At 37.2% G+C, this 12,789-nt stretch overlaps 2 protein-coding genes across 2 annotated transcripts; one reads left to right on the forward strand and one right to left on the reverse strand.

Moving 5' to 3' along the window:
• The first annotated feature begins 3,712 nt into the window (after positions 1-3,712).
• Positions 3,713-9,152, forward strand: LOC306876648 (lysosome-associated membrane glycoprotein 1-like). Its single transcript, XM_079427983.1, has 6 exons — positions 3,713-4,022; positions 4,728-4,933; positions 5,924-6,046; positions 6,152-6,218; positions 6,304-6,468; positions 7,818-9,152. The coding sequence occupies exons 1-6, from the start codon at positions 3,962-3,964 to the stop codon at positions 7,955-7,957; spliced, it is 762 nt and encodes a 253-aa protein (XP_079284109.1). The 5' UTR covers positions 3,713-3,961; the 3' UTR covers positions 7,958-9,152.
• Positions 9,153-9,165: 13 nt separating this feature from the next.
• On the reverse strand, positions 9,166-12,786 carry LOC306876647 (growth hormone-regulated TBC protein 1-A-like). The gene is made up of 8 exons (XM_079427982.1): positions 12,640-12,786; positions 12,181-12,332; positions 11,917-12,075; positions 11,677-11,801; positions 11,318-11,414; positions 10,489-10,661; positions 10,126-10,311; positions 9,166-10,014 (listed from the first exon to the last, which is right to left on the reverse strand). The coding sequence occupies exons 1-8, from the start codon at positions 12,705-12,707 to the stop codon at positions 9,928-9,930; spliced, it is 1,047 nt and encodes a 348-aa protein (XP_079284108.1). The 5' UTR covers positions 12,708-12,786; the 3' UTR covers positions 9,166-9,927.
• Between the last annotated feature and the right edge of the window lie 3 nt (positions 12,787-12,789).

Raw genomic sequence — 12,789 nt, forward strand, 5'->3', positions numbered from 1 at the left:
AACTTTCATTTTACAAGCTAGTTTGTACATGTTGTGCCCCCTGCTGTTTTGCATTTGCCATTGGTGTGGTTAAGCTACAAGACTAGCTTAAATTAGAATATTTTTTCTTTAGCCAGGGCCCAGCTAACAGAGAACATTCCCAGAAAAGTTCCCTCAAAGTTATGAACAAACATTCTTAAAGTAACATTAAAAGAATGTTTGTTCTAAGTCATGTGGTCTTTGATATAACATTATTTATCCATTGTTCATGGCATTTTTTTCTGAAATATTTACTTTGGATGTTCATCTAACCTTTTTAAAATATTATTACTTTTAAAAAACTTTACTACTTTAAAAACTTTACTACTTTACTTTCAGAATGCATAGAGACTATTCAAAAGTAGCGTTCCTATAATGTTTGCAGAATCATCTAATGGAATGTTCCTTTAATATTTGCATAACCATGAAGAAAAGTTTTTAAAAACATAAAAAAAACTGGACATTTAGAATTTTCAAAGAAAATTCTGAAATAATGTTTTTATAATGAGGCCTTTAGCAAAACATTCTTAGAACATATTTTTGTTACTGTACCTTTTTTCCTGGGTAATAATGTTGGAAATGTTCAGTAGCTTTACTTTTAACTTTAAGTGTTAAAAGTCTCTATTACTTGTCACTATACCACTATCACAGAAACTGATTTTTCAAAATAAATCTACCTTGAGAAATGTTCACTGGAGTAAAAAGTTTGACCACTAGCTCAAGTCTCCCTCATAGCAGCTGCAAGTGTTAGATACATTTCATAAGATAATTATGGCTCTTTAAATAAACCATTGCAAGCAGCATAAAAGGGTAAAAGGTCAGGCATCACACTTCTGTGATGGCACTGTGGAATGGTCCTAAAATCTTCGCCTCCTTGTAAATTGTCTCTGTGATGTGACACTTAGGAGTATCTTAAGTCACATATCCTCTTTCCATTGCGCTTTACATCACTTAGGCCAGTGGTTCTCAAACCTGCCCTGGAGGACCCCTAGCCCTGCAAATTGTGTATGTCTCCCTTATCTAACACACCTGATTCAACTCATCAGCTGGTTAGTAGAGATTGCAAGACATGAATTGGGTGTGTCTGATAAGGGAGACATACAAAATGTGCAGGGCTAGGGGTCCTCCAGGACAGGTTTGAGAGCCCCTGACAATTTCTAGATCACTTATGTGTAGCTACTTTTAAATCTATCTAACCTACATTTTCACGATATTTCACCATTCTTTAAGTACCGCTTAACTATAGGGAACATACAATATAGCTAATAACTTACTTGTTTATAATTGTCAAAATATTAATCATGACTAAACAAAATGCAAGACACACACACACAGTTGCTTCTGTGGCTCGTTATATTTATCCAATCACACGATGAAATACTACACTACAGGAAATGTTATGCATTGATGTGTATTTTTACGATTATTTGAATTACTTTATGATACACTGACTATCCAGGAACTAATCATTTATCACAATGCTTACAGAAATATTAATTTACAGGTGCATCTCAATAAATGAGAATGTCATGGAAAAGTTGATTTATTTCAGTAATTCAACTCAAATTGTGAAACTCGTGCATTAAATAAATTCAGTGCAGTGCAGTTAAGTCTTTGGTTCTTTTAATTGTGATGATTTAGGCTCACATTTAACAAAAACCCACCAACTCACTATCTCAACAAATTAGAATACTTCATAAGACCAATAAAAAAACATTTTTAGTGAATTGTTGGCCTTCTGGAAAGTATGTTAATTTACTGTATATGTACTCAATACTTGGTACGGGCTCCTTTTGCTTTAATTACTGCATCAGTGCGGCGTGGCATGGAGACAATCAGCCTGTGGCGCTGCTCAGGTGTAATGGAAGCCCAGGTTTCTTTGATAGCGGCCTTCAGCTCATCTGCATTGTTGGGTCTGGTGTCTCATCTTCCTCTTGACAATACCCCAGATTCTCTGTGGGGTTCAGGTCAGGCGAGTTTGCTGGCCAATCAAGCACAGTAACACCATGGTCATTGAAGCAGCTTTTGGTACCTTTGGCAGTGTGGGCAGGTGCCAAGTCCTGCTGGAAAAGGAAATCAGCATCTCCATAAAGCTTGTCAGCAGAAGGAAGCATGGAGTGCTCTAAAATTTCCTGGTAGATGGCTGCGTTGACTGTGGACTTCAGAAAACACAGTGGACCAACACCAGCAGATGACATGGCAGCCCAAATCATCACTGACTGTGGAAACTTCACACTGGACTTCAAGCAACATGGATTCTGTGCCTCTCCACTCTTTCTCCAGACTCTGGGACCTTGATTTCCAAATGAAATGCAAAATTTACTTTCATCTGAAAAGAGGACTTTGGCCCGTATTCATGAAGAATTTTAATGCAAAAAGTAGCTCCTAGTGACAAAATTCTAAGAAAAATCTTAGAAATGTGGGCGTTTACTCTTAAAATTAAAGAAAAAATCCTAGTAAAAAAAAAGTAATTCAGAAAGCATCTTAGCCCTTAAAAGAGGTCTTAAGGTCAAACTTGTTAGGAGTATGCACGAGGACTTTTAAGGGGCTTAAGAGTTTCTTTAACAGCGGAGAAAATGGACGAAAATGAAGAGGGAGAAGAAATGTGTTGCACACAATGCATGACAGTGAGTTAATAAGACACTACACATTAGTTCGTGCAGGGATCATGTTTGTGACTGATCTTATTAAAGACATGCTAACATCTCAGACACCACGCAGAATTGCCATAGCGCCAGAAATCACTACATTAACATATTTGGCTACTGGAAAAATGCAACTATGCAGCAGTGATGATTTGGGTCTGTTACAGCACTTATTAGGCTTATATGTCTCTGTTCATTTCCTATAAAACACAGTAAATATGCAGGGCCGGTGTAGTGCCGAATTCTGACCCCCGCCAGATTATTACCCCCCTAGTATTGTTAGGTTTAGGGTTAGGTGTGGGGGAGGGGTTATGATTAGGGGTGGGGTTAGGATTAGGCAATCAGGTAGCGATTTCAACGAGGGGGGTAATAATTTGGCAGGGAGTCGAAAATAGGCACAACACCGGCACCAAGGCGCCCAAACGAGTTACTGTGCCCCCCCACTTTCCATCCTCTCCCCTCCTTGCTGAACGCGATCGATTTTGAAAGCGAAAGTACCGTTAAAACAGCGCACATAATGCGATTGCACGCTTTAGCGAGCGTCAGCAACTGCACGAGATCACAGATTGCAGCCCCCCCACCTCCCCCGACACACACACACACACACACACACACACACACACACACACACACACACAACGTGATTTGTGTAAATATTTTATTGTAAATATTATTATTATTATTATAATATTCAAATGTAAATATTTTTATATTTTCAGATACTAATTTTTGACTTTCATGAGCTGTAAACTCTAATCTCAAAATTAAAACTTTACATGTAAGGAATTTAAAATATATGAAAGTTTCACTTTTTGAAATAAGTTACAAGAAAAAATTAACTTTTTCACGACATTCTAATTTATTGAGATGCGCCTGTATTGAAATGTGGCATCATGAATCATTTATTATTATTATTTAATGCATCGATATGGATTGCAGCACTCCATGGTACATTGTTTTCTATCTGTTCTAAAAGAACATCAACAACAACAAAATGCATTTAAAAAAAAAAAAAGAAAAAAAGGAAAAAGAATAAGATGCGCAAGCGCAGTGCTATCAGTCGCTCACGTGACGCTAGTGTTTCTGCTGCGGTTACGAGAAACTAAACAAATCTGGTTGAGTGCGTTTATGCTGATGCAGATGTAGATTTGGCACAGCGGCAGTTCAAAGCGGTATTAACGTCTGCACCATAACGACAGTTATCTGAAGAGTCCGTTTGAAGGCGCATATTGCACAATCTGCCATCATCTGTTTGTCTATCGAGTGTGTTTTGATTTAACGTTACTTTGGCAAGAAGCATGATCCCCATCATCCGCAAACAAAACATGCCCTCCGGGGCCATTTTTAGCCTGCTGTTAGGTAAGTTTGATTCAAATATAACGTTAGTGTATTTTGGGCTGCAGGACTATTTGGTCTGGTTATATTTTGGTTAATTAATAATAAGAAACGGTCCAGTCCATATATTTATGGAGGATGCTAACGTTACAGTGTTTTTCTGTCTTTATGTAATGTTTATTTCTTATATATTTTTTTAAAAGTAATAATGTGTATTCCTGCAAAACCGTGGCCTACGTATGTCTGCTGTGTAAGAAAAGCTGTGTGTTTCTCATTTGGAGGACAATATGTTTACATATTTACAGATATAACTTGTAAAACGACCATATCCGTGCTGTTTTTTGACTACCAGTTTATAAACTTTTAAAAGTGCAGATGTTCAGTATTTTTTTAAAAAACACGTAAAATTAAGAAATTAGATGAATATATACTTTTTAATAAGGCTCAGTATAAAAAGAAACCGTAACTTACCGTGTACACGTCAGAGATCGCCCCCTCATGGGTGCCACCATATTGCCATTAACTGAACAGCCTGTCAAACAATTAGCTTCATCAAATAATTATGATAATAACAAAAAATATATAAACTGGTTTGGTGAAGCAGCAGCATTTAGTAAACCAATACAATGCATCCATGTCAATAGATCTCAGTATAAAGTCTAAAATTACTTATGCTATTGGAATGAATAAGCATAGTAATTTATAAAAATGATGACATTACCGTTCCAGCTCTCACTATACATCAGACTTTGACTGCTGATGTTCCACCGACTGTAGTCGCTGTTGAAACCAGCTCTCCTCCGGCTTCTCCTGCAACCCCCGGACCCCCTGAGCGAGGCAGCTACAATATCACCAATGCCACTGATGTTGTCTGTCTCTTGGCACGGATGGGACTGCAGCTCAACATTAGCTTTATTTCGAGCTCTCATGGCAAGGTACTTGCACATGCAACTTTCACTTTCATTGGACAGGTGTAACTTGAAATATTCTGCTAAATGTCTCCTTTTATGTTCAGTGGGTAAACAAACAACATTTTTTAAATGACAATTTAATTTTCCGTTCTTAGCTTGTTGTGCACCTGAGATGATGCATAGAAAAAGGACCTGTGTGCTTCATTTCAATGACAAATACCATTTATTTTGCCATTTATTAAAATTCCTTGGGTTGTTGTAAATAAAGGGATTTGTATGACCATTTTATATATACATTTATTTAACCAGGAAAAGACTCGCTGAGATTAAAATCTCTTTTCCAGGAGTGTCCTGGCCAAGATAGGCAGCCGAGTTTGCATATACAAATAAACAACATAATTACGACAAACATTACAAACCAACATATAACCAGTAAAAAACAATTACACACCATTGAGTTACTCTCTAGATTACATAGTAAGGACTTAAAATAATTATAAGACACCAAGTTTTGTAACTTCATCTCCTTTTGGAGAAGGTTCCTTCCAATCTGAGGTGGCAACATATTTAAAAGAGGTTTTACCAAGCTCAGTTCTGACACAGGGCACACAGAGATTATAATTTGATTGAGAACGTAATGAAGTCCTTTGTATAAAACAACAGAGATAATTTGGCAAATGACCCAAAATTGCCTTATATATCAACAAGTGCCAATGCATTTTTCTCTGAATTCTCAAAGAAGGCCATGTAACTCTTTCATATAATTCACAGTGATGGGTTAAAAATTTACAATCAGTTATAAATCTCAGAGCACCGTGGTATAAAGCATCCAAGGAAGAAAGAAGATAAGAGGGGGCATGCTGGTAAACCACATCCCCATAATCGAGAATCGGTAGAGAAAATTTCATGTTATGATGAAATTCATCAATTATTTTATGATTATAATTCAGAGGAATGAAGGTTTAGTCCTCATTTGTAAATGTAATCTAAATGTAAACATACCTTTCTTTCCAGACTGTCCAGGAGGTCTTGAACCTGCATCCAGACCTGGTTAAATCCTCTGGATCCTGCGATCCGGACAGTGCAACTCTCGTACTCTCTGAGGACAACATTAATCTGACTTTCAGCTTTTCTTTGGTAAATTTCACATCATCTCCAATTATTTCCCCTAATGCCCTCTTAAATTATTCAGACCATGTTGGTGTCATCATAACATATAAAATACGCTTGTTTCCTTTTTAGAATTCCACATCAAACAAGTATCATCTTAGTGGGTTGGAGTTGTCAGCTACATTGCCTGATATGGCTAGTAAGTCAGTATTAACTATTCCATGTTTAATAGTTTGTTTTTAAAATCTGAGCTAATTTCTTTTTTTTTTTTTTTTTTTGCCCAGAGCGCCTTGTTTTCAGGAACGTCACTCTGAACTACATGGTGGGAACGCTGGGCCACTCTTACATGTGTCAGAAGGAGAAGACCTTGAACATTACACAGGATTTCTCTCTCAACACCTTCCAGCTTCAAGTGCAGCCTTTTGGTGTCAATGGAGATTTTGGAGCAGGTTTTTTCTTTTTCTTTTCTCTCTTTTAACATTTCTCTGTTTTGTCCTTTAACTCTTCAAGGAATGTTCTGGGTTCAACACAAGATTAATCTGCAGCATAAAATGCTTAGTTGTCATAATGCGAAGCTGATAACCTCAATAACTTTTGCAGAAGGTTACAGTGTCGTTCATCCACTCCAATAAAAATGACACACAACAATATTACTGGAATTTTAAATTTAAAAAATAAAATCTTGACCTTTTTTGCCGTATATTGTTTTAAAAAAATTTTTTGGCCAAAAAAAGAACTATAATGTCCTGCACACACTAGTAAAAAAAAAGATCTAAAATTATATCTGGTGTCTGAATAATTTCAGTCAAATCAAAAATTATTCCTTTTTTACTAGTGGGTGCAGGACACTACAGTTCATTTATGTAAGTGAGGATAGCAAAAGTAAACTGTGACACATTATACCCAAAAATTCTTCATAAAAATTTTTTTATATATATATATATATATATATATATATATATATATATATTGTGGCGGGAGGAGCCAACGACAGACACAGTGGGCGTGGCGTCAAGCCTCGGAGAGGTTTTTATTAAACAATATATTAAAATAAAGTGTCCAAAGGGGGAAAAGTGTCCAAAATAAACAGGGATCTGGTGTCCTCGTCGTGCTGCGGGGCTGTGCGGGAGGGCAGTGTTCAGGAGGGAAGGGTCCAGGGAAGGGGCGGAGTCCGGTGGCCGCACGCGCTCCCCTCTCGGGGCCGGGAGCGAGTGGCGGCGGCGTCTCTTGCGCGGCTTCGTCCATCTTCGGAAATCCCGGCGCTTCCTGGCCCGTCAGCCGCCTAACGGGTGCGGCAGTCCTCCTCGACGCTCCCTTCCTGGACCCACGAGGACACCAGCGTGCATGCACGGGGGAGAGACCGGTCTCCCGAGGAGTGGCGCGTTCGGCATTTTACGGCGGCGGTGATGAGGCTCTATTCACGTCAGGTGCGCCTCATCACACGCCGCCAGCCCTGGCTGTTTCAGCGCCCCTCCTCTCTCACACACCCACTCCTGTCGGGAGCCTGGTGAAGGGCGGCGAATATGGGACGGGGTGGTGATGATGGACAGGGGGGAGGCAGCCGACTCGTCACAATTTTATATATATATATATATATATATATATATATATATATATATATATATATACACACACACATGCATACAATTGATATATATATATATATATATATATATATATATATATATATATATATATATATATACACCTATTTTTTCATAAATTGTGTTTTCCAATTTTTCTTTGTTTTTTTCACCACCGTCTCCCCTACTCTCCTCCCGATCTGTCTCTGTTCTAGCTGAGGAGTGTGATCTAGATGAGGACGACATGTTGATTCCCATTATTGTGGGTGCTTCGTTGGCTGTGCTAGTGCTCATCGTGATCCTGGCCTACCTTATTGGCAGGAACAGAAGTCATGCGGGCTACCAGACCATCTAACCTCATGTATTCTTCAAGCCAGGATGTGCACCACCGATTTCTGCTCTCATCTGGACTCCACAACACCACTACAACTGCAGCTACCTAGTTTTCCATTCACCCGGCCCCCTGCTGGTGTCTCACCTGCCATTGCTCAGGTGAACCTGCGCTTCCTGGACTTTTTGTTGTATTATGTTAAACATAGTAAAATTAATGCATACTTACGGGTGCAGGGCAAAATCAAAGGTGTATTTGAGGCTCTAGGTCATGCTAAGGTATTGTTTCTAGGAACCAGATTATGCTTATCTAGAGGAATGCCTTGTTTGTTGTTATTTAGGCTTAATCTGGGTTAGAAAGCATATGATCTGTTTGGTACCTCATATTCTTAAATTTAACCTCATGCGTTTATTTATGTAAATACAAGGATTTAGGGAAAACTGATGTTGCTGTTACTGCGCAGTCTAAAAGGGACTAGATATTTAACACTACTTCCTGATCTTGATCTCAAAGTTCTCATTTGGAGTTGAACACTATACAAAACTCAGCTTTTGAGATTCAACAAATTGGAGAAATATTATTAATTTAATACTGTTAAAAAAGCCTTGCATAATAGTGTCGAGTCAGATGTCAGTTTGGTACTAAGTTTTAATGAAAAGAAATTCCTCATCTAGCCTGGATCTCTCCAGATCTACTGAGGCAGTGGGTACAGAAGAGACTCTGTTAACTTATACAAATGGAATTTCCACTTTCTAGAGTAGAATACTCTTCAATAACACTAAATAGCTCTCTTTCCCTCTCATACTACATATGAAAACTATATAGCCTGCTTGCTTCCATTTAGCATTGTATTAGCACTCATTCAAAAATGAGGGAAAAGGGAAATTCTGCTAGAGTGAGGAAATATGTTTTTTTGCATTACTGGATGGACAAAGGGTATGATTCGCACTAACACAACAGGAAGTTCTGAATAACTTAAAGTAGGCTTAGACTATTATAGACCCAGGTAAATGGTTAACTGTTACAAACACAAGGAGTGCCCTAAAAACACGCTTGATATGGTGGATGAATCTCTCCTTTCTGATGCGCCTTCATATGGAATGACTGCATAAATGGAATTGTTGTGGATATTGAAGTGTTTCCTTGAGTGCTATGAAGTTCATGTTGTTTTAAGGGAATGCGATTCTAAGTTTCTAAATAAAGTGAAAAGTATAAGACAAGAAAAAGAGTTTGCTTGTTAAATATCTTTATTTAGTTGATTGATTGTTATTAGTAAAAAAAGAAAAAAGTTAATTCCTCTTAGATTGTTCACCCAAAAATGACAATTCTAAATATCTACTTTTGCGTTTCACACACACAAACAGTAAAGATCATAAAAGTTTGGAATGGCATGCCATGCCATGCATTAAAGGGTTGGGGTCAGTATATTTTTGGAAAAAGAATACTTTTATTCAGCAAGGACACATTAAATTGATCAAAAGTCAAATTTAAGACGTTTCTAATGTTTGAAAAGCATTCAATAAATGCTTTATTGGTTTTCCATTTATCAAACAATATTTATCACCGTATCCAAGAAATATTAATATTAAGCAACACCAAATCAGCAAATTAGAATGATTTCTAAAGGCTCATGTGACACAAGTAATGGCTGCTAAAAATTCACCTTTTGCCATCACAGGAATAAATTACATATTTAAACCTTTCTATAGAAATAGAAAACATTATTTTAAATTGTAAATGATACTTTACAATATTACTGTTTTGCTGTATTTTTGATCAAATAAATGCAGGCTTAGTAATCCTAAGAGATGTCTTTCCAAAAAAATCTTACTAACCCCAAATTTTGGAAAGGTAGTGTATCCCTTTCATTATGTTTAAAATATTCATATAAAAGCTTAACAAACCATAAAGTTTTTCCACACAGTAAGTTATAGATTCTCATATCACATGCAGAACTGTATGTCCATGTTCACCATTTAGTGTAAAGGAGGGTTTTAGACAGAAGTAATGCGATTCCTACACATGTTCCTGAGTTTAGTAATTGCTGCTGTAGAGAGACCTCCAGGCTCCATAAAGATTTTCTGAAGGGAGATGACAAACAAACAATCTTCAGAACAAAACATCATTATAAAGAGGTCTATAAGTATTAGTTTAGTTAGTAGGCCTAAATAAACAGCATCCATAGAATTTACCTGCAAGAATGCTTGACAGTCCTCTACGTATTCCCCGTGAGTGATCTGTTTGAAGCGTTCGCAGATTTCTTGGAGACTCTGTGCCTGTGAGATGAGGTTCTGATGGTGACGAATCAGTGTCAAAGCCACTCGGAACAGGATCTTGGATCCCTCGTAAAAAAGGCAGTCCCATATCCTCAGCACTGTCTGAGAAAAACACACTGCTACCAATCATTACATTCAATATTGGCATTACAAACTCTACTTATGCTACATAAAACCGGCTAATGATTTCATAAGATTTCAGAATTGTATCAATTCAATGACTGCAAAGCTTACCACTGAACTCTTTTCACAAAGTACAACCTTTGACTTCATCCTCACCTCTACAGGAAGTATGTCAATGTACAGGCAGATGAACCAGCGCGAGACCACCAGGGTCCACATTGCATCGTGCCGATTCATGACCTGCCAGACAGCAGGAACCTTCATCCTGACAAGCTCTCCAAGCACCTCTTGATCCATTTTAAGTCCCAGCATTGTTGGTGTGTAATAATCTAGATTATATATATATATATATATATATATATATATATATATATATATATGGAACATGATACAGAATGGATTTAAGATGAATTCATAATTTCTGAGTATTTATAACTTAAACAGGATATTCAGATGTATGTGGTGGGTGATTGGAGCACTTCAAAACTATCATTAACATTGTTTTGAGCATTTATTACATTGACTTACACTTAACAAATATGAAATTGCTGTGTTAAAAGAATAGTTCACCCAAAAATTTTATTTTGTCTTCATGTACTCCCCCTCAAACCATTTCAAACATATATGACTTTCTTTTTTCTGCGGATCACAAAATATTGGTAACCAAATAGTTTTGGTGACCACTGACTTCCCCAATAAGGACATGTATCGAGCTAATTCTCAAATATTTTGTCTTATCTTCCAAGAGAAAGAAAGCCATAACGGTTTGGTGAATATACATACATATATATATATATATATATATGTGTGTGTGTTACTATCTCTATGACAAGATTTAAGCTTAACAGCACTAGCCTAAAACAATGGCTAAACAGATATTTGGCTACTGGTTAATATTATTTTCCCCGTCCATGAGGTCATTTTGATTAATAGAATGATTAGATTAGCCTATGCAGTCCTGGTTATATGGGTAAAAATGCCTGACCTGGTAAGATCTTGCCAAGTAAAGCATCCATTAACCAGAAAGACTTCTCTTCATCTTTGGTGATGATGAGGAGGTATCCGACAATAAAGTTCATTCCCTAAAAGGACAACAAGGGATACGTTTCAGCAGCCTACTGATTTGAATGCAGACGGGTACAACAGGTTCAGTCATTATATTGACAGGGTAAACAATACAAAATTACAGCAGTTTAGAGTGTCGTACTTCCTCACTCGTTATAATTGACTATTCTCTAGTATATACACAACAATAGTTTTAGATTCTCATCTACAGTAGGAACTTCAATACATCCTGGATTCAAGAGACACTTCAGTGGCATGTGTGTAAAAGGGCATGTGTACCTGACAGTAACCAACATCCTTATTGTGGTGTCCATAAGCCAGAAGTACATTAAACAGGGCTTTTTGTAAACATGGCTGGGAGGAGGCATGGAACTGAATGTTGTCAGGAAAAGTTCTGTGCATATCTGGAAAAAAAAAATAAATCTCAGAAATATTTTGTTTCCCATATGTCCTATTCAATCTGATTTAAAATCATGCTTTAAAATAAAACATGGTTTCATGACTGGAGAAATAACTTACCAGCACGTATAACCTCTTCTATTTTAGGGTCATGCTCAGCCTTTAATAGAGAATGATAGTAGCCAGGATTTCTGTCCAACTGGTCCTGGGCTCCACTAGCTGCCATCCAGATCTGAGTGCGATGTTCACACGGAACCCCCTTCCTCACATAACGCTTCACTGCAAACCCAAATGACAGCTTTAAAAAGTGAAAAAACTTCATCCTTTATGTGTCAATTTAATATAATAAACTATATATATAAATAATTACATTAAATTGCCTACCTTTGACATTTTTCTCAATTTTTACAGTGCCCTGCAAAAGTTTCGACCACTTCTTTGACCTTCTAGAGACAACGGCTAAATGCCTGGACATAAACTCCTCATAGGATTCACAGCTGAAATCTTCTGCTCTCTCAAATCCATACTGGTCTACCCTAGAGACACATTTAAAGACTTGTGGGAGAACTGTTTAAGAAGAAAAACCGAAACTTTAATAGAAATATCATAAATTATGATAACAGTTTATTATCATTATTTTTTGTATCATTTTATATAATTATTTTTATCATTATTATTTTTACATGACAATTTCTGAAATGTCTTTTACTTGTTTAAGTGTTCATATTGACACTGACGCAAACATCACCTGACGCAGAGGTGCTTTGGACCATCACTATCCATAATATAGTGATTTTTATTTTATAAGTAACATCACTTCATCATAGTAATATAAAGTCATACCTCTGGCAGTCGTTGCTGTCTGAACTGGAGGAACATCCCGTCCTTTGATCATTAAAGTGATTCTCCATGTCTGTAGAGTTTAGTGCGTCTCTTCCATCGGACACTTTTACTGAGCTGAGCTGTTTATATAAACTCCTCCCCTACACTGGA

The sequence above is a fragment of the Barbus barbus genome (assembly GCF_936440315.1).
Source record: "Barbus barbus genome assembly, chromosome: 11".
Lineage (NCBI taxonomy): Eukaryota > Metazoa > Chordata > Actinopteri > Cypriniformes > Cyprinidae > Barbus > Barbus barbus.

Coding starts and splice junctions, on each gene's coding strand:
- LOC306876647 (XM_079427982.1), bottom strand. CDS start 12,707: ATGGAGAATCACTTTAATGATCAAAGGACGGGATGTTCCTCCAGTTCA. Junction 12,076..12,180: donor AATTGAGAAAAATGTCAAAG/GTAGGCAATTTA, acceptor TTGGGTTTGCAG/TGAAGCGTTATGTGAGGAAG. Junction 11,415..11,676: donor AGGATGTTGGTTACTGTCAG/GTACACATGCCC, acceptor TTGTCCTTTTAG/GGAATGAACTTTATTGTCGG.
- LOC306876648 (XM_079427983.1), top strand. CDS start 3,962: ATGATCCCCATCATCCGCAAACAAAACATGCCCTCCGGGGCCATTTTT. Junction 4,023..4,727: donor CATTTTTAGCCTGCTGTTAG/GTAAGTTTGATT, acceptor TTACCGTTCCAG/CTCTCACTATACATCAGACT. Junction 6,219..6,303: donor TACATTGCCTGATATGGCTA/GTAAGTCAGTAT, acceptor TTTTTTGCCCAG/AGCGCCTTGTTTTCAGGAAC.